Genomic DNA, 22,569 nt, shown 5'->3' with positions numbered 1-22,569 from the left:
CGCCGCCGCCGCTGCCGCCGCCGCCTCGCCCGCCGCGGACTGTCAAGGGCCTCCGGAGAGGTGATGGAGGAGATGACTCTTAAATGAAAACAGATGAATACGGTTCTGTCCTTTTTAAGCTGTGCTGCCAAAGATGAGAGCCGAAAAGGGTGCAGAAAGTATTCTGTTCTGTGAATCTGTTTCTGAATAACGAGGTATTGTTGTGTGATGTAAAAGTGTTTGAAAAGTAACACGCAGGTCGCATCTCCCTTCTCCCCCAGTATTTTAACATATGGCATTGACAGAAGAGTAAATTGATTATCTTTATGAGTGCCTAGTTAAATCTCCATTGATCTCCTTTTTTTGCAGGGGATTAAAGAGAGATTTAATCAACTGAATACTATAAATTTGTTTATAGTAATTGTTTTCACTCACTTTGCTCCAAAAAATGGGTGAGAAATGATGTTTGCTGCAGCTCTACAGGTTGGGTATATGTGTAGCAATATCCACGCATAAACRTTTAAGTTTCCTTGGAGCAGACACATAGCAGAGCATGGTAATTATGGAAATTATGTTTTGAAACAGGAAGTTTAGAAAAAAGGATTAGATCAATGTAGATTAAGTTTTCAGTCAGCCTATGTTTATTAAATGTTTAATGTAGCTGACAGTAAATAGTAAACCCTTTGCTCTTAACCTGTATCTTACCAAGCAAAGACTTATTTGTATCATCTCTGGTTACAAGGAGAACCATGAAGGGACCTGTCAGCTCAAAAGCAATAGTTAACCCCAAATCAAACTGTATCTCTGTTCAGCCATCARAGAATGACAAAGCCACAGAGTCCCAGCGCAGACCACATGATCTGTCTGCAGAGAAGCCTTCCCTTAGAGAATAAATCCCCAAGGCCTGGAAGATTAAATACGACCTGGAGAGGCTTTAGCAAGGAACGGACATTTGTACAATACACCTGTCGCAGTGAGGATGCCGCCGTGTCCCTAAATTCCAATTCTGAGAGAAGAGAGACAGGGCGTTTTTGCTGCTTGATCCCTGCCCCAGAAGGGATGGCAGGGCTTTGCTCCACGAGGCAGTTGCAGTGCCTGGGACTGAACTGGCCATGGCAACCTCCCTGTYCTGGCACGTTGCTCCTGCTGTGAGAGGAGCAAGAAGGAAGTAACCTGAAAAGCCAGTCTCATGCTAAGCTTTGCCTTTTACTTCAGAAGGGCCAAGGAAGTGAAATGATTTCTGATCTTATTTACAGAGAGGCAAATGCAGAGTAATTGCACTAGAACTGGTGGTTTTGTGCTGGAGTCAGCGAGCAGACTGGGCCCTAGTGAGACAGACAGGGGTGGGGTGAGAAGCAACAGGAGCGCACCACGTGAATCACAGTGTTCCCATCTGTTTAAATATTAAACTGCAGGAAGCTGTGGTGGAAGGAAGAGCATTGTTTTTTAACTGAAGGCAGGACTTTGCCATGCATATAGAAAATGCCTTTAATATGGCACAGCATTCTTTTTAAGAGGATTGTTTACAGCTTTACAGTTCAAAGCAAATGAGGAAAATGAAAATAAGAGAGATAAGTCCAGACAGCTCAGCTTACCAAACTTATGAACAGTAATTACGGGAATTACTGAGAGTTAAAACCCTGTTCTTTGTGTGCAATTCTTGCATTCACAAAGGTTGGACTGACTTCTGCTCTGAAGGATCAGTTGCAAGGATTATGGAGTTGTTCTGTCACAGTAGATGGCAAATTTATAAAACATGAGTGCTCACCACTCATAGTATGCACTGAAGAGTATCACAGTTGCACACACACTACACCTCAGTGTGCGAAGCCCACCAGCCTTAAAAAAATGGTAGAGTCTATTACTCTTGTCCTAAGGCATGTGTGTTTATATGCAACTCTAATTCACACTAATGGAAGGTAGGTGCAGAACCCCCATGGACCCAGATGGGAATAGCCCTTCAGCTGTAATGGACAAGCATCAGACAAAAAAGAAAGAAGATAAATTGCACTGATCTCCTCAACAGTGCAATTACTGAGAAAGCAAAGCTCCATGTTTTTGAGCAGCAGAGTCAAACAAAGTCCTCAGGGCATCACAGGAAAAAGTTCACCAATAAAGTCTTTCAAGCAATAAATTAAAACTCTGTTGTAAGCGCTTCTTCACGAGATGAGGAGAGATACATACAGATAAAATATCACTGTAGTTAGCTCTAACTACAGTGGACAGTGCCGCTATAGTTGTGGACAGCTCCAGGTTCATCTGCTTGGGAGCTGAGTGCTCCCTCTAATGCAGCAGTAGTTACAGTAAAGAGATCATACAAAAAATATATGATGTAAAGAACACTACCAGAGTTAGTGAGTTATGAGTCCACATTTGGCTAGAATAAATATTCTCCCAAAAAGAGTTCACTTAAACAAAGCCACCTGTTAACAACTGACTGCTTGCCAGCTTCATTCACAAATACAACACATCCAGTGTTACAAAATCAAGGCACTTGAACATGATCTTACCCACAGCCAGTTTCAACAGCACAGTTTTGTGTTTACATGTTTAATTATAGCTGTGAAAGCAGTGATTCATGTTCATGCAAGAAATCCCGCAGGTGCATCTTTCCGTAAGCAATGTTCCCATTTCATGCACGGCTGCTCTGCAGTCCACAGGGGCGGCTGATGGAGATTTGTTGCTAATGCAAATGACCCACGGATGGTAATTCTTCAAACTGCCAGAAAACATTTATGCAATCTCAGGCTTGTTTTGATTCAGTTGCCTGTAGAAGTGGGTTTCTCATACATTCAGTATCTCTTAGATGTCAGAAAGTTCATAATACTTTGCAGCAAGTTCATTTTTGAAAGTGAGCAAAGCAGGACCACAGGCTAAGGCAGAGCAAGCGATAGGCAGGCAGATGCCCGATGTCCCGGCATGGTTYGCTGCTACATCACAGCTCTGCTTCCTGCTGCAGCCCCACTACTGCTATCCCTCTCACTGGTGCAGTTCCAAAGAGCCTCATCTGCCGTTTGGGATAATTTATGCCCACAGCAGAGCTGGTTGTGTTCAGAKGAGAAAGGTTGCTGATCGCACCTGTGTAATCACAAGGTTTTCTGGAGAGTTTGTATTGRCTCGCACGGATGGCAGCACGAGCCCTCCCAGGAACCAGGCAAGGCTGGAACGGGGCCTTGGCATCAGTATTTGTAGTGAGGAGTAGGCGTTTCTTAAGAGCCAAAAGCAACAGTGGAGTTGACTAAGAAACCAACACAACACAAATGCAGAAACAATGCTCACTGCATCTGCCCAGCAAATATTAGAATTGCCTTGTGATAAATGCGTGTTACCTCCCCTGTTTCTCACTCAGCCACCTTTGCTCCCACTTTCTGAAGACAACATCCAAGACATGCGTTAGTGGAAGCTGTTCTAATCATTATAGCAGTTTCTGGGTCATGAAAAACAAAGCAAAGCTTATTAATGAGAAAAATGAAATGAGATTTCCCTAAGCTGATTGCCGATAAAAAAATCCACATTCATTTTTCCGTATAAAGAAGAAAACATCTGTCACCAGTTCAATATGTCTCAGTCGCCCTGCCTGTGTTTCAGCACAATAAATGCCCATTTTCACACCTTCCTTCCTAATCTTTTTAGCTAAGCCGTGTTCTGGCTTTTAGAAAGGACACRGTGGACATTGCACCAATGCAGCATACCAGCTATGAGTGAGTTTTAGTTCAGAGTTTAGTTTTTGTTCAAATAGCTACAGATCAAAACAAAATGCAACCAGGTAGCTGAGGTCTTTGGCAGGACTGTAGGCCTYGGTGCTGATATTGTTTGCAGTGTTAAATAACATACATCAATAGCAAATCTTAACTGGGCCATAGCCACACGCAAGTCCTAGAAACCTAAGGAACACAGAATGATACTTTGTGTTTCTACAACACCTTGCATAAAAAGATTTCAGAGAGCTTTGCCAAGGTTCAGAGCTAATTGTGCAACTGAGTACTAACAAGGGCACAGATTGTACCACACAACCCTAATAAATTAAGCCTCAGAACTGCAAGGTTCTTGTTTCTACTTTCCACCAGGTTGAACAAAATCCAGCTCTTTCAGAGCAGTAATTAGAGTAGGTAATGAAGAGTGTTRTTAGCTTTCCCAGCATCATCCAGGTTCAAGAAAGGGAACTTTGTACACTGGCAAGTATGACTTCTCGGTTAGTCTTTTGTTTTTATTTGACAAAAWTTAATAAATGCTAGCTTTATTGAAATGATYATTTTTTTAGTTCAACAGATTGTTTATACTAGTGCATGACCTCAAAAACTCTCTCAGCAATGTTTTTGTTGCCTTAACACAGTGCACAGAGGGAACCTCCAGCTCAGGGGCATGCCTACCCGAAAGCTCAGAACCAAGAGGAAGTCGCAAACCAGACTCCTGCAGGGAGCCTGGGGACACCTGACAGCCGCACATTCGAACCCGCCGCCCCTCTGCCCACCRGCGCTGCGATTCGAGGTGGCTTTGAGTGGGACTTTGGTAAGATGGCTTTTCCCAAAGAAGTGGCAGAGTGCGGGGGTTACTCAGTACCCTCAGAAGGTATTCCTTATGCTATGTCATACGAATGAATAGTTCTTTGCAATTCAGATCAGTGTTATCAGCTGCAGTCCCTTGGAGCTTCATCTGAAGGTCTCTAGGAGTGTTGCGATTAATTCGTCAGAATTACCATGTCAGATCAGTATAGGATATTATCCCACTTGTGCAACAAGYGATGCCAGGGCACAGCCCGTTTACAGGGGCTGGTAAAGGACGCAGACAGAACGGAGAGCTCCGACGGGAACGTGCGAGGCTGGCCAAAGACAGGCAGCACGCAGAGCACTGCGACTTCTCCGCAGAACACACGCGTTCATGGAAACAAGGGAAAGTTTGTTGCCGAAAGGGTTAAACGGCACACAATAGTTCACAGAGAGCAGAGATCSCTGCTTGCTTCTACCAAACAGTAGCAGATGGTGCATTGTTTTAAGGGCTTTTCAGACACAAAAGAAAAAGATCAGATAACCTTTCCTCAAAGAGAGTACTTACAAAAAGCCTTTGCTCTTATTAAGGGTTCTTCATTGTTTTCCCCACAAAATTTCATAAGTAATATTGGATTTTGAGGTGGTAGAGAAGCCAGCGTTGTTTACCATGCTTCTCCCCAACCCCCAGGGAATAGGAGGGCATCTTATATGATTGGACACTAAGTCTGTTGTCTGAACAGTTTACCATAAGCAAAAGACATTGTACTTATTTAGGATTAATAACTAAGGGCCCCAGTTCTGGGAACTATCTGGCAAAAATACCCTGCCATCCACTGTTCACCACTTGAACAACAGGAACTGCTGCCTTGTCTGCACGCCAAGAGAAAACGTTACCTTCTCCTGCATTTGCAGGAGCTGACAGGGTCTGGGTTCMACCCCACGGCTGGCTGGTGAGCCAGCAGTTCCGATAAAGGGACATGTTGCTGCAGATGAGGCACAGTACTGTCATTTGGAAGACAATGTGGTTTTGAAATATGGGTCACAAGTGGCTCTGTTCCCCACCCTGGTCAGGGAAAGGATAGTCAGAGGCGGGCGGCATTGTCTGCTGTAATGCCTCGCAACGTCAGCTGGTTCTGCTCGCTCTCACAGAAGAAGGCACAAGTCACGGTGCACACACAGCATAACGATGTGTAATTATATGACTGCTGCAGAACATAAATATTTACTTTGAAAGATACATGCATCACCTAACTCTTAATTGCTACGCCAAAGGCATTAAAATTTTTCTGTAGTAAACACATTTGGCAAAATAACAAAATTCATTTTCAAATTATAATAAAACACACTACAGGAAACAGATGCTCACAAAATATTTGTAAGTATTTACTGCCGGCAATAGGAGTGAATTTGTCCAGAACAGTTGAATTTTCTTTCTAAACACAGTTAGTATAAAATCCACAACTGCAAACACAGTAAGTGTGTGCTGTGACAAACACAGATCATCTCCACAGAGATCACTGGAAAATAGCCCACGAAGCTGCTGTATGCATCTTTAGTCAGTTTAGGCACAAAACTTTGTAACTAATTGAGCTGATGAGGAAGCGATTTGCACATCCTGGTTATCTCAGAGACACCACTGCTTAAAGCCTTTCCATCATTCCTGCCAGACCAGCAGGTCTCTTYCACAGCGAGCTAAACTCAGTTTTCTTTGATACTGCAGCATGTCCTCTGAATATGGCCTGGTACCCAAGTTCTTTATATTGCTATTAAATAAGGGAATTGGATGCTTTTAAAACCATTTTCACTGTATCTATTCCTACAGCTTTGTGATTGGATTACAAATCACTCAGCTCATCTGAGTGAACCAGAGTCTTGGTTTTTCCTTTCTTTATTTGAGAGAGAACGAGRTATAAACTGAAATTCATGTTAAACAAGTATTTTCTAAATGTTGAAGCTTCAGCATTTGATACAGGTTTAAAGTACTTAGCATTAGGAAAGCAAATGGAATGCTCTCCTTTGTTCTTCAAATGCAGAATTTTAACCTGGAGCACAAAGAAAACRTATCCATACATAAAATTATCTTTCCCTTTAACAGCTGATTTCACATTTTTTTGTATCACTAGAGGGAGCTGCCTTCTTGCTTATAGGAGAGGTAGAAATGATTAAATTAATGGAATCAGAGGAGAACAGAGAAGTGTAGCTGCACAGTTTCAGCTAATTCTCTCCTCATGGATAGTTCTGAGATAAGAGAGCTCTTAGTGTTTTGATTCAAAATCCTGCACCATCTTTTGAGTTCTACAAAAGCCTGACGAGCTCCAGTGAGCTCAGTCACCGGCCTTGGAGCATCTCTGAAGCAGTCTGCAATGCCGGCAGTGCTGAAGCATAGCATGCCTTTCAACTCGGTGGCAGGTAGCACAAGCATTGCTCTCACTGCCTTTGATACCAGTTTTCCCCCTCTGAACTGGTTCCTTTCCACAGCCTCACAAGCTTATTAGCTGGCTGATAAAATATACTATGGTCTTCCTGTGCACAACAAGAAGTCAGGACTTCATCCCTCTCCATGCTGCTGTCCCACAGTGTGTTGTTACCTGTAAAATGCCACCACAAATTTTGTAGATTTCTTTGTATTTCTTGCTCTGTGGGGTCTTGTGTTGCTTTGGTGTAACGGTTTGGGCTTTGGTATCCCTACTAGAAGTGTAGTGGATTGAGGGAATTGAACGTAATTGATGAGAAAAATTTTGTGAAAATTCAGCTTTACGGTTAGGTCTGACTTTAGGCCGGGCTCTGCTCATGCTAGCTGGTGCCAGGATCTGCTCTGCTGCTCAGTGTGTGGGATGGCACACGTGGAAGTGTCTGCAGCAGACTGAGATATTGCCATGTGCTGCAACATCTGGCTGGAAGCTGAACTCTGGCCAACCTTATGCACTAAAGGATTTAGCTATAAACACAAAATATGCAGAGGACAGGAGCAGTACAGGCCACATTAATCCCATAATTTAGCAAGCAGCTACTCTTCAATGACAAGCAAGATACCAAATGTATTCATAGAGAAGAAATGGATTTGATTGGCCTGGAAATACTGATTTACAGAAGTACTCAGGAATGCAGATGAGCCTGTTGTTTTTCTGGGGTTCACAAACATAGCCTTCAGGTTTAGAGTCTCTTCCTTAGGGATCGCACTTGGCTTATAGGTCTTGCTGAAGAAGGGCCAAAGAGGGGAATTTCAGCCACCCCATTCACTTATGCTGCATATCTCAGCTGTGTCAGGGGTTAGRCAACCTCGTTCTGTATTGCCATTAACTTGTCATCACTACAGCTCAGTGCTTGCATGCTAACACAGTACTGAAATGCCTGGGTGGCATTTCACCCATCCCCTCCCTTATCTGAAGAGTGTCATAAAATAATAGAGCGTAATGGCAATAGGGCCAGCGCAGCAGTGTTGGAAAGGGGAGGGACTGCCTTCACTTGGGTGCCAGCCGATCAGATCCTTCCAGATCCGTTGCTCCATTCCACAGCAGCCTTTCAGGACCCTTTTTACTCCATCTTCATATACTCCCAGCCACTAGTGTAGTTAAAGTTTTGCCTATATTTAAAGTTGCAAGTATGTATTTTTGTAATAACTGGTTTGGACTGATTGCTGACATGGGCAGAAAGAGGAAAAGCTGTCCTTGAACAAAGCAGCAGTAAGTGCTTCTGTCTAACTTCAAATGATTAGAAAAATGAGACTTTTAGCCCAGCTTTTTTAATTATATKTCACAGAGATTCTACAAGGTTTTACTGAGATTCTGCAGGTGCAGCAGAAAGTGATTTAATAAATAGCATTTTTTTAAAGCAACTGAGCATATGAACGTTGAAGCTATCTGGGTATGCAGTAAAATGCCATTCATCATAATGTAAGAGGACATGAAGTTTAGCTAGATGGTATTTTCTTTAACACGCGATGTTGCAACACAACGAATGCATCTGGCAATAGCCACACTTAGGAAAATTATGTTCAAGAGCAGCGAAAACAGAGTATAACAAACTTTTTATTCACCTTGAGATCAATACCATTAGATGTCTGTGAGGTGAACAGCAACAGCATCATGCAGTTTGAGGTGCAAGTTGAAAATGTTTCCCAGTTTTAAATTCTATCTTAAGAGATTTCCATACTTCAGAATGGCCCAACTAGTAGTATTAAAAGCTATTCAGACAACTATCAAGAAATTTAGCTTGTAAATTTTTTGTATAAAATGACCTTATTTGTTAATATTTAAAGAGACATCCTCATATGGCTTTGAAAGTGATGAGCTCTCTGTATACCCATTAAAAAACTGTTTGCTTCCCTTTTTTCTATTACACATTTGAAGCAATTAAAAAGACTACCATATAGAAACCTCTTTAACCTGTAGATGAAGCCATCACTGGTAACTACAAGCATTGAAGAGTCTGAATTAGGTGTCAGATTGGAAAGATAGGAGTAAAAACAAAAATCTTTTTAAAAGATGAGGTTATTATTTGCTATGTGATTTCTATGTCATTCATTATGATTTTGCCTTTTCAAATAACCCACCAGAACGAGGAAGGTTGGAAATATGCTTTCCTTGATTGAAAGATGATCCAGTCTCTTGATTCTGGAAAGCATAGGGTTAAGAAAAGCCTCCTATATTTGAAAATATCATAACTGGGAACACTCTTAAGAGGTAAGTGAAATTTGCAGTCAAGCTGTTTACAAAGAAAGCAGCAACGTTCAAATAGAAAATCTGCATCAAGCTTGAAGCATTAACATTTTATTTCCCTCACATCTTTGTAAACAAAGGCAGGCAAAGAAGCCCAAGTCTCTGACACAGCTTCTGTGTTAAGGATCTTTTAATATTTCAAGCAGAAATAAACCCTGCATATTGAGGGCTTACACTGTGATATGAGGTAATTTGAATTCAGACAAACTGGGTAAGGACACAGATTTTATCTGAAGTTTCCAAGTCAAGCCTATTTCTATTTATGACACACATTTCAATTCATTTATGACCCTGGTTGCTGTGACAGTCACACAACTCAGAGTAYACACACAACCTGTTTGAATAAGCTTAGCAATTTATCTGAGAAGCTCAAAACAGTCACGAACATATCGCTGGTAAACATTACATCACCTATACTGCAGAAGACAGCCAGGAGAGTTATAATAAGGAAGTAGCAGTGAAATAGGTGCACCTGGAGCAAGATTTGTTTTCTCCACTTGGAAGAGAAAGCTTTTTTTCACAAGCTTGTCTTCTGTGTGACGGAAGAGGGAAACCAAATCTGCACCCCAGGACAGGAGAAGCTGCAGGATGGAGGGGCACRCGATGCTGCTCGAATTCCCCAGGAGGTGACCAGGTTGGGAAGCTTTTTGTTCTTCTTTAACTAGTGGGTCTGATCCTGTTGGTGCAGCCAAGGAACAACGGGAAAAAGAGCAGCAACAACGCACCCTCTAGACTTCAGGCCACAGCGTGGCTTAGAAATGGGAACTGCTCACCAGTCCTTCTCACTCCTGGCATTTGTCCTCTTAAGTCCTACCTCTTCCCTTTTCCCCAGGACTTGCAGGAGTTTATGCTAACAGATTTCTTGACAGGATGGAGGTAGTGACATTTTACTTGCTCAGATATGGTAAGAGATGTAGATGCGTGCAGAGAAGTTATTCCAGGAATAAAGTCAACCATGAGATTTGGGAGGCTCCCAAAAATAGGCCCAGGGAGGATTCAAAAGGAAAATGCAGCCAGGAACAACGTACTCATTCCCTTTTCTCCTTGTGGCAATCCCCTGTTTACATCTATGTATTATGACTCAGGCATGTTTTGAATAGTGCAGCCGGGTCTGGAAGGCAGCAGAGTTAAGCAGATGCCCTGGGACTCTGCTGAGAGTAAAATGATGCTGTTAGATTATTTACAAGGTGTACCGACCTCAGTTGTGATCCAGCAAGCCATCTCTTTCTGGCAGAACGCTTAGCAAATGCTTAAAATCCCCAAGGACATTCTCAGGGTAGCATCCAGCTGGAGTCTGTAGCTAGCACTGCTCCCACTGCCTCCCTCTGTTAAACCCTGATACTTCCTTTAGCTGGCACTTGCTAAATGGAGCACAGATTTTTTTAACTAACAGTGACTGTTAGCATCTATTTTCTCTTGTTTTGCAGGTGAGGGAGATCTTAGCTGCCCAGAACTGGAAGAGAAACACAGGAGCCATCTGGGCAATTTGAGGCAAACCTCTCTCCAGCTGGCTTACAAACTGAAGGTACAGCAAGCAGCCTAAGCAAAGAGCAATTCCGGTTCTGCTATCCTGCGTAAAATGGTGCTGGCTATCCCTGGGTACAAATGTACTTCGGTTATAATCAGTAGGCAGCAGCTGACTGYGCATCAGGTTTATACACCCGAAGTAGCTGCAGGGAGGAGATGCCAACCTTAATTTCCCATTTGTGAATCCCATTCTAGCACTGGTGGGCAAGAACGTGTTGCTGTGCTGCAGCCGAAGCCGAGGGGAGCGTTCGGGCGGCCTTCCGAAGGCAGCAAGTGGGGTGCAATGGCAGCTGCCTGCCCAGTTCCTGCGTTGCTTTCTCTTGGAGTTTGTTGCACTTTTGCACCCAGTGCAGAGGAATCATATGACACAGTTGAAAGTATTGTTTATAGCATATCATTTCCCAATTCAGGCCTGTCAGCTCCAGCAGAAACAACAACTGGCAGTGCTGAGTGAGAAAGCAAARCTAGAGGTTCAAGAAAGCCAGAGGTCTTTGAATGACCTGCTTCAGCACAGCTTAGAGGTAAGKTATCATTCCAGGCCCTGTAGTACCATTTCTGGACCTACAAAAATATTCCTCTAGATCCCACTGTTTTTTCTCACTCCAAATCCCTTAATCAAAAGGTTTTTAATTGGTAAAGAATGTAGATCAGGATAAGTTTTTCAAAGTGTCCACATCTCTCAGGTGACACAGTCCTATAGACTATCATTTGGATTGTGGATCTGAAAGCACCTATCACTATACTAAAAACACTGTACTAAAAATCACTATACTATAGCTTTTACCTGTTATATCTTTTTTTTTTTTCTGTAAAGTCAGAAGGAAGAGTTTTTAGGTCTTCAGGGGATAATCACTGTGACACTTCTGTTCAGATATGAAAGCCTACTAGTGAGATGCTAATCATAACCAAGAAACCTCCTTTCAAAGTGTGTGTRWGAGAGAGAGAAAGAAAGAAAGGGAAACAAGGAAGGAAGGGAAGCAAGGAAGGAAGGAAAACTTTAGTATGCCATTTATTTGGGGKTTTTTTTGGCCCTCCAGCCTCGCATTCTGACGTCAGCTAGAACTTCAGTGACTATTAGGATAAGAGTTTAGCCCCAGATGCATAAATGCAAGCTCAGACCTCACGTGCAGTTCCAGGTTGTCTTTACATCAGGGTGAATGTTTGCTTTGGGAGATACTTTGGATAAGTGAATTCTCTTCAGTGTTTGGACAGCTCAGACAGAAGTGATCTCTGTTTTTTTAAAGCCCTGAGGATGAACGCAGTACCCTGACTCCCATGAAAGCAGCTCTAAATAARCAGCAGTTTGAGAGCTGTTATTCTGCATTACTTCCATATGCCCACACAGTTACCTCACTGTTAGTAGTATCCAGCTCATGAGTTAATTCAGTTCTAGGAACTATTGGCATATGAACAGCACTATCTACAACRAAGGGCTTTTCCAAGAGGATGAGAGAAGCAGGCTTAAAAGTTTTGCCTTTCAAATAGATCACTCATATCTATGGAGGACAAACTGTTTTTGCAGGAGAGCAGTAGCTCCAAAGCTGATTATTCTTCTGTGCCAAGACAAGACTGTGCAGAGCAAGAGCGGAAAGGATATCAGTTGGAAGGCGACAACACAGCTGGCGAGAGGTACAGAAGGCAGTACACACTGAGGCAGTTAGACAGTTTAGCCTCTGATTTTGTTGTACGAATGGCTTATGGCTCTAGAGCATTGGCACTGTGCATCATCACTGAAATGGATGTTTATTTTGCATCACTGGTGCATGGTTTACATGGTAGTTACAATGTCTCTAAGACTGTGGCCTAATCCTTTTGTTCATTCAGAGCTCTGCTCTAAAGTATCCATCTTTGCAATCTTCTTCTACTCTGATTTATGCACAAATCATAGCAGAAATACCTTACTAGTGTTGCGGGGAAATCTGCATATATCTAAAGGCAGAAGCTCTCGTACACTCGTTTTGTGAAAAAAAAGGAGTATCTTTTCCCCCATTTTGCTTTTTCATAAATACCTTGTCATGAATGAGGATATTGTAAGTGCACTTTTTTTATGTTCRTTTAAAATGGCATAGACTAGAGACCTGCAAATTGCTTTTAAACTCTTACGGATACAATTGCCAGAAAGGAATTTTGCACAAGTGAAACTTCCACTATTGTAAAAATATTGCCACCATGCATGTTTGAGAAAGATTCAGCCTCCACAGAGAACTTCTCTATAAAAGCCAGGGACTGAAGTTGTACCTCAGACTGCAATAAGAAAATATTTCCTTTCTTCCATACTTTCAGTAATGAGGAGGGGCGTAYACTGAAACAACCTGCTCTGCAAATTGAAAGCAACAGCAGTCTGATGGATCCCCAATCAGCAGGACACAGCCAGGCTCTCGGAGGAAGGGCTTCATGCTGCTCGACACTTGGAGGAGGTGAGCGCTGAGCTGGTGGCACCGCGCAAACAGCGACACGCTTTCTAGCACGGCCTAAGAAACGGTGCAGCATGGGTCACAAATTTCATTAATTTGTTAAACGAGCTGGGAAAATGTCGACCTCAATATCACATTCATTATGTATATTTTAATTGTAGCAACGTCCCTGTGTACTTCTGATCATTCTGCAGAATATAATCTTGAGAGTTAAGGAAGAATTATTTGCCCTATTCACAGACCCCTTTTTCCTTACACTTTTTACCATGATTTCAGCTGAAAGTTAGGTTGGAGTCTGTAATTCAGCCCTGTGAGCAAATGGATGATGCTATTTTTTTTTGGGGGGGGGGGGGAAGGAGGCTGAGGGGTAGCAGGTTAGAAAGCTCAATTGCTTAGCTTTAGTCTTTATTTTTCACGCCTGGGCTATACTGTTCCGACGCAAGACGCATCCCTGCTTTTTTTCCCCTGCTGTCACTGAGAAATGTCTCACTCACGGTGACTTTAAACCCGTCGGCAGAGCCTGCTCCTCACTCCTGGGATGTGGCGTGGCCTCCCGGTGCCCAGCGTGGCGGGGAGGTGGCCGGCTCCGGCAGCCAGGTACTGGGGGGGAGACGGATGGACGGACGGATGGACGGGGCGGGCAGCGCTTCGCACACTAACGCGGTTCTGCCCACTCTGCCCGCAGTGGAGCGAGCCCTGGCAGCACGTCCGAGGCGCCTGTGCCCTCCCCGGCCGGCTCCGCAGCGAGGCGCTCCGGGAGCGAGCCGTGGCGCAGCYGGCCCAGCCGGAGCTCCGCAGGCGGTGGGTGAGCCAGCGGCGCCAGCTCGGTTCCTCGGATTTCCTCAGCCCAGGGGGACGGTTCCCTTCGGCTCCTGCTCCCTGGACAGGTTTCACCTCAGTCTGATGCTGTTCTGGACAAATTGCCCTCTCTGGAGTCCTTCCTCCACAAGAGCCAAACGCACACAGGCAGGAYGAGCCCACCTGCTCTGACCATTTTATTATCCCAACATGGTATTGGGCCAGGGGTTTATTCCTGTACTTGRGCCTTATTGACATAAAACTGATGGGGATGCACAAAGTGACAGAGGGACAGAGCTCCTCAGGACTACTAAAACCCTTCTTCTCGGACCTAGCTCTGGTCCAAGCTGGTTACACATGGCATACAGTCCACAGGTCTCCCTGCCCGCCTTGTAATAAGCCAGCAGGAAGGGCTTGACGCAGGCTGTGCAAACTTCCACGTAAATCCCTGCACAAAGCGCACAGACTTCCAAAATGGGAGGGGAAGGAGTGTCCCTTGCTCTCAGCAGGAGCTGCTGCATGCTGAGCACTCAGGGGAGTCTAGCGGGGTGTTCTCAAAGTTTCAGAGAATTCACTCCTTCTGCAGAGCCCTTTTCATGCCTACTGCTTCTACCACAACTGTTTTGGAAGGAGAAGCTTTGCTATTATCTCTGGCAATGTTTTAAAGAGTATTAAACTCAGACCATCCAAGTATCTTTCTGACTGTGATCCCCATTGTTCTCTGGTTTTCAGCTGTATGGAAAACCTGCAAGATAGTGAAGGAGCCTCTGCCATGGCTGAGAAGCAGTGCAAAATCCTATCTGAGCTGAAACAGGAGCAGGTAATATTGCAGCAGCAGGAGCTGGCCTTCATCTTATAAATAGTGGGAGGATGCAGCTCTAGGAGATGACTGGAATTGCTGTAGCATGTGTGAAAAAAAGTGGGTTTTTTTCACATGCATTATTCTGTTCTTTTTCCTACATTCAGTTAGGTATTTTTTTGTGCCAAAGCCTGCAATCTGTAAATTTTAGAGAGAAGGGACAACATTTTTCTCTGCTACTCCAATGTAATTGTTGTTTTTCCTTTTTGTGGCATAAAGAACACATCATACGATTTAGATTTACGCTGATTTATGCATATTTATGCTTCTGATGTTGAAATAAATTAATCTGTCAGCTAATTTTATAGTCTCGGTTCTCCTGATATTGTGAGGAATGATGGGCTTATAATTAGATTTGGTAATCCAAAGATTTGAATTCTGTTTCTTATGTACTACAAGCATCTGTTTCACTTTGAGAAATTCCGACACAAACAGGGTACCACAAGCATTGTATAGTTTTGAATGATCTGAAGATACTTTGATTCCAAAGGTCTCGTCTCTGAGAGCTACTCCTGTCTCTCAGACAGTGAAATATCCCCTTACTGGTCATCACTTTTCACAGGTAATCCCTAGGCAGCCTTGGTGAAAAGAAAAACTGCAAAAATCCTTTACAAAAAAGGAAAGAAAACCCTGCATACTGAATTCTCTAGATGCTTTAATAGCAGTGCTGCCTTATGTTAATAAATACTATGTACATTTTTATGTCGTGTTTTTTCTCTGTGTTTTTTTTAATTTTTTTTTATTTTAACTCTCTTATGTTTCTCTCCTCTTCTACTCTGTGTAGGCAGAAATTCAGCACCTGCATAATATCTGCAAGGCAGCCCGTCAAGACAGGAAGCTTTTATTAAAGCACCGAAGAGAAATCTTAATGATGCAGCATTCAACAGCACAGCTCCAGGAAGAGCTGAATAACTTGACTGAGAAGCAAGAGGTTATTAAGTCAYTTCATGAATAATAGCTTCTAGTTTTACAGTTGCAGATAACATTAGGTTTAGAATTCAGTATGCCACAGTCTGAGGAACAGTTTATTCTCCTATTAGTTGTAATAATGAAGAAAAACATCAGCTTATTAAATTTAAGATAATGATTCTCATATAACAGATTAAAAAATAATGTTAGAGAAACTGTCAGCTGTGAAGTATGGTCACATCCTAACCTAGAATGATTTTGTTCAAACCTATGTGTTTACATAATCCTGCTAGGTGAAACTCAGCTCAGTCCAGATTTCAAGGTAGGTTTGATATAYTGAAAGATATACAAGCAAATGCTTTTGGGGTATGTGAGCATTCCTTCAGATGCAGTCCTTCAAATTGACTTTTTCAGATACCAAAAGATAACTTGATTTGCCATTGTTTGAATGATCACTGCTTATAAAGAGAATAAAATAYTCTTGCCTAAGTATCTATCCCACACTACATACATACGCACTAATGCATTCAAAGTTACCTGTCTCAASCAAGCTAGTAAATACAGTTCTGCAAGTTTGAGCTAAATATTGTCTCTATATTGTGGAAATAGTTTATCTGATGGTGAAATGGCAAGATATAGCAAAAATGTTCTTCAGTTCATACCAGTCATGCAGAAAAACAAGGTAAGAAAAGGCGGTAAACGAGCCATTCACTGTGAGGATACGAGCGATGACTAGCATGACTTACTACCTGGCTCTTCAGTAGGGCATTTTCAAAGCATTCAATTCTCATGTAACATTATTTTTATTAAAGACAATCGGAGTTCCTTGGTTATTTTTGCAGTCCTAATGAGACTGTCCCTAGAAGTCTCAGGCTTTTTTTGAAGTGGATAATAACTAAAATCAGTCGGCACTACAACTGAAAGAACCCAGCTAAGATCTTATGCACTACTCTTCTATTTTTAGTTTACAAAGAGCCCAGCAACGGAAGAAGCAATAAAGCAGAGACTTACTTCCAGCCCAATGTTATGTTCCATCTCAGCAGAATCTACAGCACAATCAGAAAAGCCTGGTCTATCAGGGGACAGAGACAGTTGTGTCCAGCTAAAGAATAAACAAAGCAAGAAATATGAGGGGTAAGTATAACCCTTTCCATAGCGATAGCTGAAGATAAAAAGCAATCCAGTGGAGAAGATACAAGCAGTTATATCTTACATAATTTTGTGAGCTTTAAATGTTCTCAAGAGGGAGTTTACAATGGCAAGTTTTGAAAACCCGTTTGTCRAGCAGTTGGTGCATCAAAATCACTGCTTATCATGGTGACCAATATTGCCTCCATCTGTCCAACCTATTTTCTCACGTCTACAACTGTAAGTGCCTCAAGGCAGGGACCAGCTTGTTGCAAGGTATGTGAACAGCATCAAGTAAATTAAGGTCTGAATCCATAGCTGCATAGTTTTTTTTTTTTAACTGAAATCCCGAATTTTACCTGAAAGCTGTTTGGATCACTATGAAGACAAGMTCTACTGTTTATCAGGGACTCCACCTGATGTCTGACAAAATAATCCTTGAGGTTACAGGAGAGGGTGCATTGTAATCAAAGGGCTATTTTATAGCACAAATGCCAACTCCTTCAATAGAACAACCTGAATCTGAGCAATAATCATGAAATCCAGGAAGTAAACAGACATAGGTATCTAATGTAGTTCTGTGATTTGCATTTTTCATTACAAGTCAGGCAAGTCTATTTCATACACAGAACAGCCATGATAATTTGCCATCATAAGCTAATTGCACAGGGAAGGAAAATCAAGGTAATAAACTATTTAATCCTGAGTGCCAAAAGTAGAGCAATATTTGTTCCCTAGCAGTTGTGCTTTTGTTAGAATGGTTCTATATTCTTGCATTTAGGATCACAATCCTCCATACTTTAAAAAAGCCAGTGTTTGTGGGCTTTCTACATTCATTTTGAAATCTGCATTTTTGCGCAAGCAGTTATGACATTTGGGATTATCCAGACTGTAAAATATTAAGCAATATATTTATGTCTGTGGGATTCGGCCCTAACATTGCAATATTAGGAAAAAAACATAGCTTTGATTGATGTTGCTGGACATAGGTAAGTTAATTTACATAGTATTAATAAGTTGGATATTTTTTAATGATGCCATACAACTGCTAATGAAAACTCACATTTTCAYGATGGCTTTCAACTACAAACTCAAAATGCTTTGCAACTATCTRTTAATTAAACTTCAAAATACCCATATGAAATGAGCAGCATAGAGATGTATTGATTTAATTGGTGAAATTCACTCATTTGTCATCTGCTGGCTCTAAGCCTGTGTATCACTTAACCCCACAGAACAGGTTGTTTGCTTAATCTTTTGCTTAAACTATTTTGCACTTAAGCATAGAGGGGTCATGTAAAACGCTCAAAGTCAGAAGCAGTTCAGGAGTTCAGATTCAGTCTGTTCTGAGAAAGCAGCAGTCTGCTGTTCTGGTCTCCCTAGACGCCGTGTCCCCAACATCCCTCACTCGCTTCACACTGAGTAGGAGGTGCTGAGCATTGCAGATGAGGATCCAGCAGCACAAACACTGCTCCCAACAGCAGCCTTCCAAAACAGACTCAGATGAACAAACATCTACTTTGCTTTAGAGAAAAATAAGTACAATTAAACACAAATATATATCTATATGAATAAAAGACCCTTCATTCAGTGTTACCCAGACCATCTTTGGCAGACTGGTGAGTCAGGGTTGYGCATTTACTTAAGTCCCCTCAGGGAAAGGCTTTCAAATAAATCTCTGCATGAAACTGATCTATAATTCATGGTGTTATTGATTACAAGTCACAGGAATCTTTAAAAGGTTTCTTGGCTGTGCTTTTACTTCTTACTACTGAAGAGTCTACTCATAGGAGAACAGTGAATATTAGCGAAAGCCTCTAGCAGACAGGGCCTGGTGGAACTCACAGCGCACCCGGCCTCTGGCTGCTGCATTATTGTGTATAGACCCGTTTCCTATGTAAGTGTACAGAGTGGTAATTATGCTGTCTATCCACCAGTGCAGGTATGTTAGTATTTTATACTGGTCAGGGAAATAGTTAATAAGTAGCTCTGTAAGGGGATGGAAAAGGTTGGGAAATACTTTTGAAAATTAAAGCAAAGTGAAATAATAAACAAATTGCCAACATGGAGAAAAGGGTAGTGGTTCTGGATTCTATTAATGGATGAGACTGGTATTTAAGTGCTGCATTTTACTGCCTGTAAAGAGGACTCTGCATTAGYTGACTGCATAAGCCATCTGCTTCCAGAATTGTGGGCTAGGTTACTGCAAATTGCACTATAATGCACTATTTATTCATTTACAAAAAAAGCAGACATTCCTTAAAACTATACTTAAATTATTATCCAAATGGAAAATAGTTGTTCTGGAGCAAAAGCTTAATGGCAGATGAAATCCAGTGTCAATTTTGTCTTTCCCATGTGAAAGCTGAGGCTGACCCAAAACCCAGTACAATAACGGAGTGACTCCTGTTGACAGAAGCAGCATTGCTTATGAAGACAAGGAATGGTTATTGCTGTAGATTTCAGCAAATTTAAACCAGTTCCTAATGACTATGGCTTTTTCTTTTCCATTCTGAAGAAGGCTRTTTTAAAGCTGTTTCTGTATACTGATGTAAATATACACACAGCACAGAATTAAAAATATTAAATACTAGGAATAAGAAATACAGAAACTTGTAACTATAAATTATTATAAATGAACAAGTTTTTAGCTAATTGGAATACATCTTCTGAATTGGGATTGTTATTTTAACTTCTTTAAAGATTAGTGGTATTAAATATAACATGTTTTCACATTAAAAAAATGAATAGTGATTTAGATCCTRGAAACTATGATATCATTATTTTTAATCTATTCAAAAATATTTTTATTTTTTAAAAATCATTACTGTATTAAAAATAGCAATGTGGATTATTGTTTCTTCCGGTCACAATTACTTACTCAACTGTGTATCATAGCACCTGTGCTACTAATGGAAAAAAACACGAGTACAAACTGTGATGCCTTGTGCTTTTTGCAGTAAGGAAATGAGTTTAATCTTCTGTGTTTAGAAAGCTTGAAGTCACTGTCACAACCAATATTTAAYGTCCCAGAGGTCCATAAATTTGTGATGTTTTGTTTAAAATGGAAAATTCAATGTGATCTATTGGAATCTGATAAGGGATCATTGATTGGAGCAGGAGGAGGCATATAGGTTCAGAATAYGACCCTGTTTTTCCTTTTTGAGTGCCAATGATTTCTTTAGTCTCYTCCTATCTTGTATAAAAAGGTATGAAACCTGACTATATAAAATACAGTATTAAGTGAGAGGGAGGAGAATGAAGAAACAAATAKGTTACTCAGAGAGTGTTTCTGTCTTTGCTAAATTGCTATTTTACAAACATATGTGCGTGTGAGCACTCTATAGGTATTACCAAGGACTACCAGAAGCRTTTAATTCCTATCTTTATGACTTCACAGAGATTTGTCATGATTAACTGATGAACATGAAAGTAACTCCAAATCATTAATTTATTGTCTAATTGTTTACAGCCCTTCTACTGAAAGCAAGAAACCATTGGTGCAATGCCAGAAACAGGCAGAGGATTCCCAAGGTTTGGGGCAGTCACTTGGTGTACAAGCTCCTGATGTATATGAAACAGTGGACAAAAAGCTATGTGATGCTACTGGTCAAAACACTGGCTTAGTCTTCGTGGTTAAAGATCACAGAAAYACAGGTATCCAATAAAGAAGGCTTCTGTGGGAAACCACGTTCGTGACCACTTAATCAAAACAAATGACTTAGGGCAAAAGTTGAAATCTCAGCTGTTTTTTTGGAGCAGTTTAAATGATCTTTCAGAAGAGGACTGCTAGGTTGTTTAGCCTCTGATATACAAATTCTGATGCTGGTCTGTTCCTTGGTAACCTCCAGCCTGGGTTTTGGTACAAGGATCTGTTTCAGGATCAGTAAGAAGAAGGYGTAACTAAGGTGGAAGTTGTTTTGTTATAGAAGAAGGGAGAGAGTGCTGTAATATTTGGAAGTGGACCTTATTACAGTTGCTACAATGTAACTGGATGATAAGTTAGTTAACAATTGGACAAATGAAGTCATTGGTCCTTTAGGTTCTGTTTGGGTAACAAGGAATGTGTAGGACAAAATTAAAAGTTACTCAAACTATAAATACTTTTAACTGAGCATTTATGACTGAGCTAAACAAAAGGCTATAGTCAACTTACTCATAAATAAAAATGCAGCATTGTAAACACTGTAACTTAATGTTGTACCTTTCAGGGCTTAATGCTCAGGATCATGGTTTTTTACATCTGGAACATGCRAATTCAGCTAAAATAAATGAAGCTATATCCACACCCTTTCCAAGAGAAGGCAGAAAGTGTGCATTTCTGGTAAGAAAATCATCTCTGAAATTCCACTTCTGCCTAAGTAAATTTTCCCTAGGTTATATTCAGGAACAAGGCRATTTTGGCAGTTATGAACATCAACTAGAAATTAATTAATCAATGTGTCAACTTGGTGCACTGGCAAAAATCTGAAGACTGAATTTTGACATGGGCTGGTTTACCACAACATTCCTGCCCCTTCCATTTTCTCTATGTTGTGAGCTGGTTACAACATGTTTAAATCATCTCCTTTGCACAAGTGCAGTGCTGCACCAGGAGCAGCTAAACCTCCTGTCCTGGGAGCAGTAAACTATACTTGTCCATAGTGGTTGCAGAGACTAGTCTCCTTCCTATTTCCTCCATCAGAGATATAAAGTGGGTATATATGTGCAGGAGTCCACATACGTGTATAAATCTTAGTGTGAACATGCAGAGTTAATCTCTGTTGATCTCTTAACTATTCTTTGCGCCAGTCTGTCAACAGCAAGGTCTTTTTCCCTTAAGACACTAACTCTGTCTCTTGAATACTTACATTCTAGGAATCTGTGCTGGAGGAAAAGGCATTTATTTCAAGCCCAAAGCTTGATCTTAAAAACAATGAAGATATTAATCCATGTGACAGCAAGTTTACAGTGAAAGGCTTGGGGATGCTTTCTACATTGTGTAACTTATGCCTGGTTCAGGCAGAAAATACTCTTCAAGAAACCGGTAAATCATATTTAAYGCTATTATGTCCAATCTGTTTCAACCACTTCAATCAAACTTTAATCCAGACAGAAAGAGAGAAAATCTTCTCATTTATTACCTAAGTGTCTTGCTCACTATATCCAAAGTATAAATCACTGTAGGCAAGATGGTAGAGATCTCTCAAAGGTTTATTATGAGATATGATTATGCTGCTTACTCAGAACAAAATCATAACTTATTCTGATTGTGTCATTAACAATTTACTTTCTTTTGAGGCATTTTAAAAATAATTTAAGGGTGTTCATTTTAAAAAAACATAGATCAGCTGAAGATAGATTTCGACAGGACATGCTGGAGTTATTTTTGTTTCTAGGTTTTATCTTCAGTTCATATTTCTTGCACTCAGTACAACTTATAAAAATAAAACTAGTTGTTTATATATGAGCCAGTTATGTCATTTATATAGCTCCATGTATGCATAATGTGTGTATTATAAATATTTATATATGGTGGCAACAGTTCATATTTGGGCCATTTTTCTAAYACATTATCCRTCTGCATTTACTCCTTGATATCAYAGTGAGAGAGGCTATAGATTTCTAKTGTKTAATTAAGTTTTAATAACAATTTTTTTAATGATAGAAGCATGGTAGAGGCTGCATATCATCTAGATTCTCAAGCTTAACTTTGAGTATGTGGACAATAAGTTTTCTGAAATAAATCCTGTCCCTCAGGTATGGTGAAA

General features: G+C 41.1%; 1 protein-coding gene across 1 annotated transcript in view; it reads left to right on the top strand.

The window, feature by feature from the left end:
• The window catches only part of CCDC187 (coiled-coil domain containing 187), a 45,154-nt gene that overhangs the window by 14,736 nt on the left and 7,849 nt on the right, over positions 1 to 22,569 (top strand). The window contains 13 exon segments of the mRNA XM_085325230.1: positions 4,313 to 4,488; positions 10,612 to 10,709; positions 11,122 to 11,232; positions 12,234 to 12,340; positions 12,995 to 13,128; positions 13,643 to 13,722; positions 13,811 to 13,926; positions 14,656 to 14,743; positions 15,567 to 15,713; positions 16,656 to 16,825; positions 20,292 to 20,476; positions 21,031 to 21,143; positions 21,677 to 21,845. Coding sequence (XP_085181356.1) covers positions 4,313 to 4,488; positions 10,612 to 10,709; positions 11,122 to 11,232; positions 12,234 to 12,340; positions 12,995 to 13,128; positions 13,643 to 13,722; positions 13,811 to 13,926; positions 14,656 to 14,743; positions 15,567 to 15,713; positions 16,656 to 16,825; positions 20,292 to 20,476; positions 21,031 to 21,143; positions 21,677 to 21,845 — 1,694 coding nt within the window.

The sequence above is a fragment of the Rhea americana genome, unplaced genomic scaffold, assembly GCF_003343005.1.
Source record: "Rhea americana isolate MKP2758 unplaced genomic scaffold, rheAme1 scaffold_97, whole genome shotgun sequence".
Classification (NCBI taxonomy): Eukaryota; Metazoa; Chordata; class Aves; order Rheiformes; family Rheidae; genus Rhea; species Rhea americana.
The sequence above is the reverse complement of the archived record's forward strand: the minus strand, read 5'-3'. Positions and strand labels throughout refer to the sequence as shown.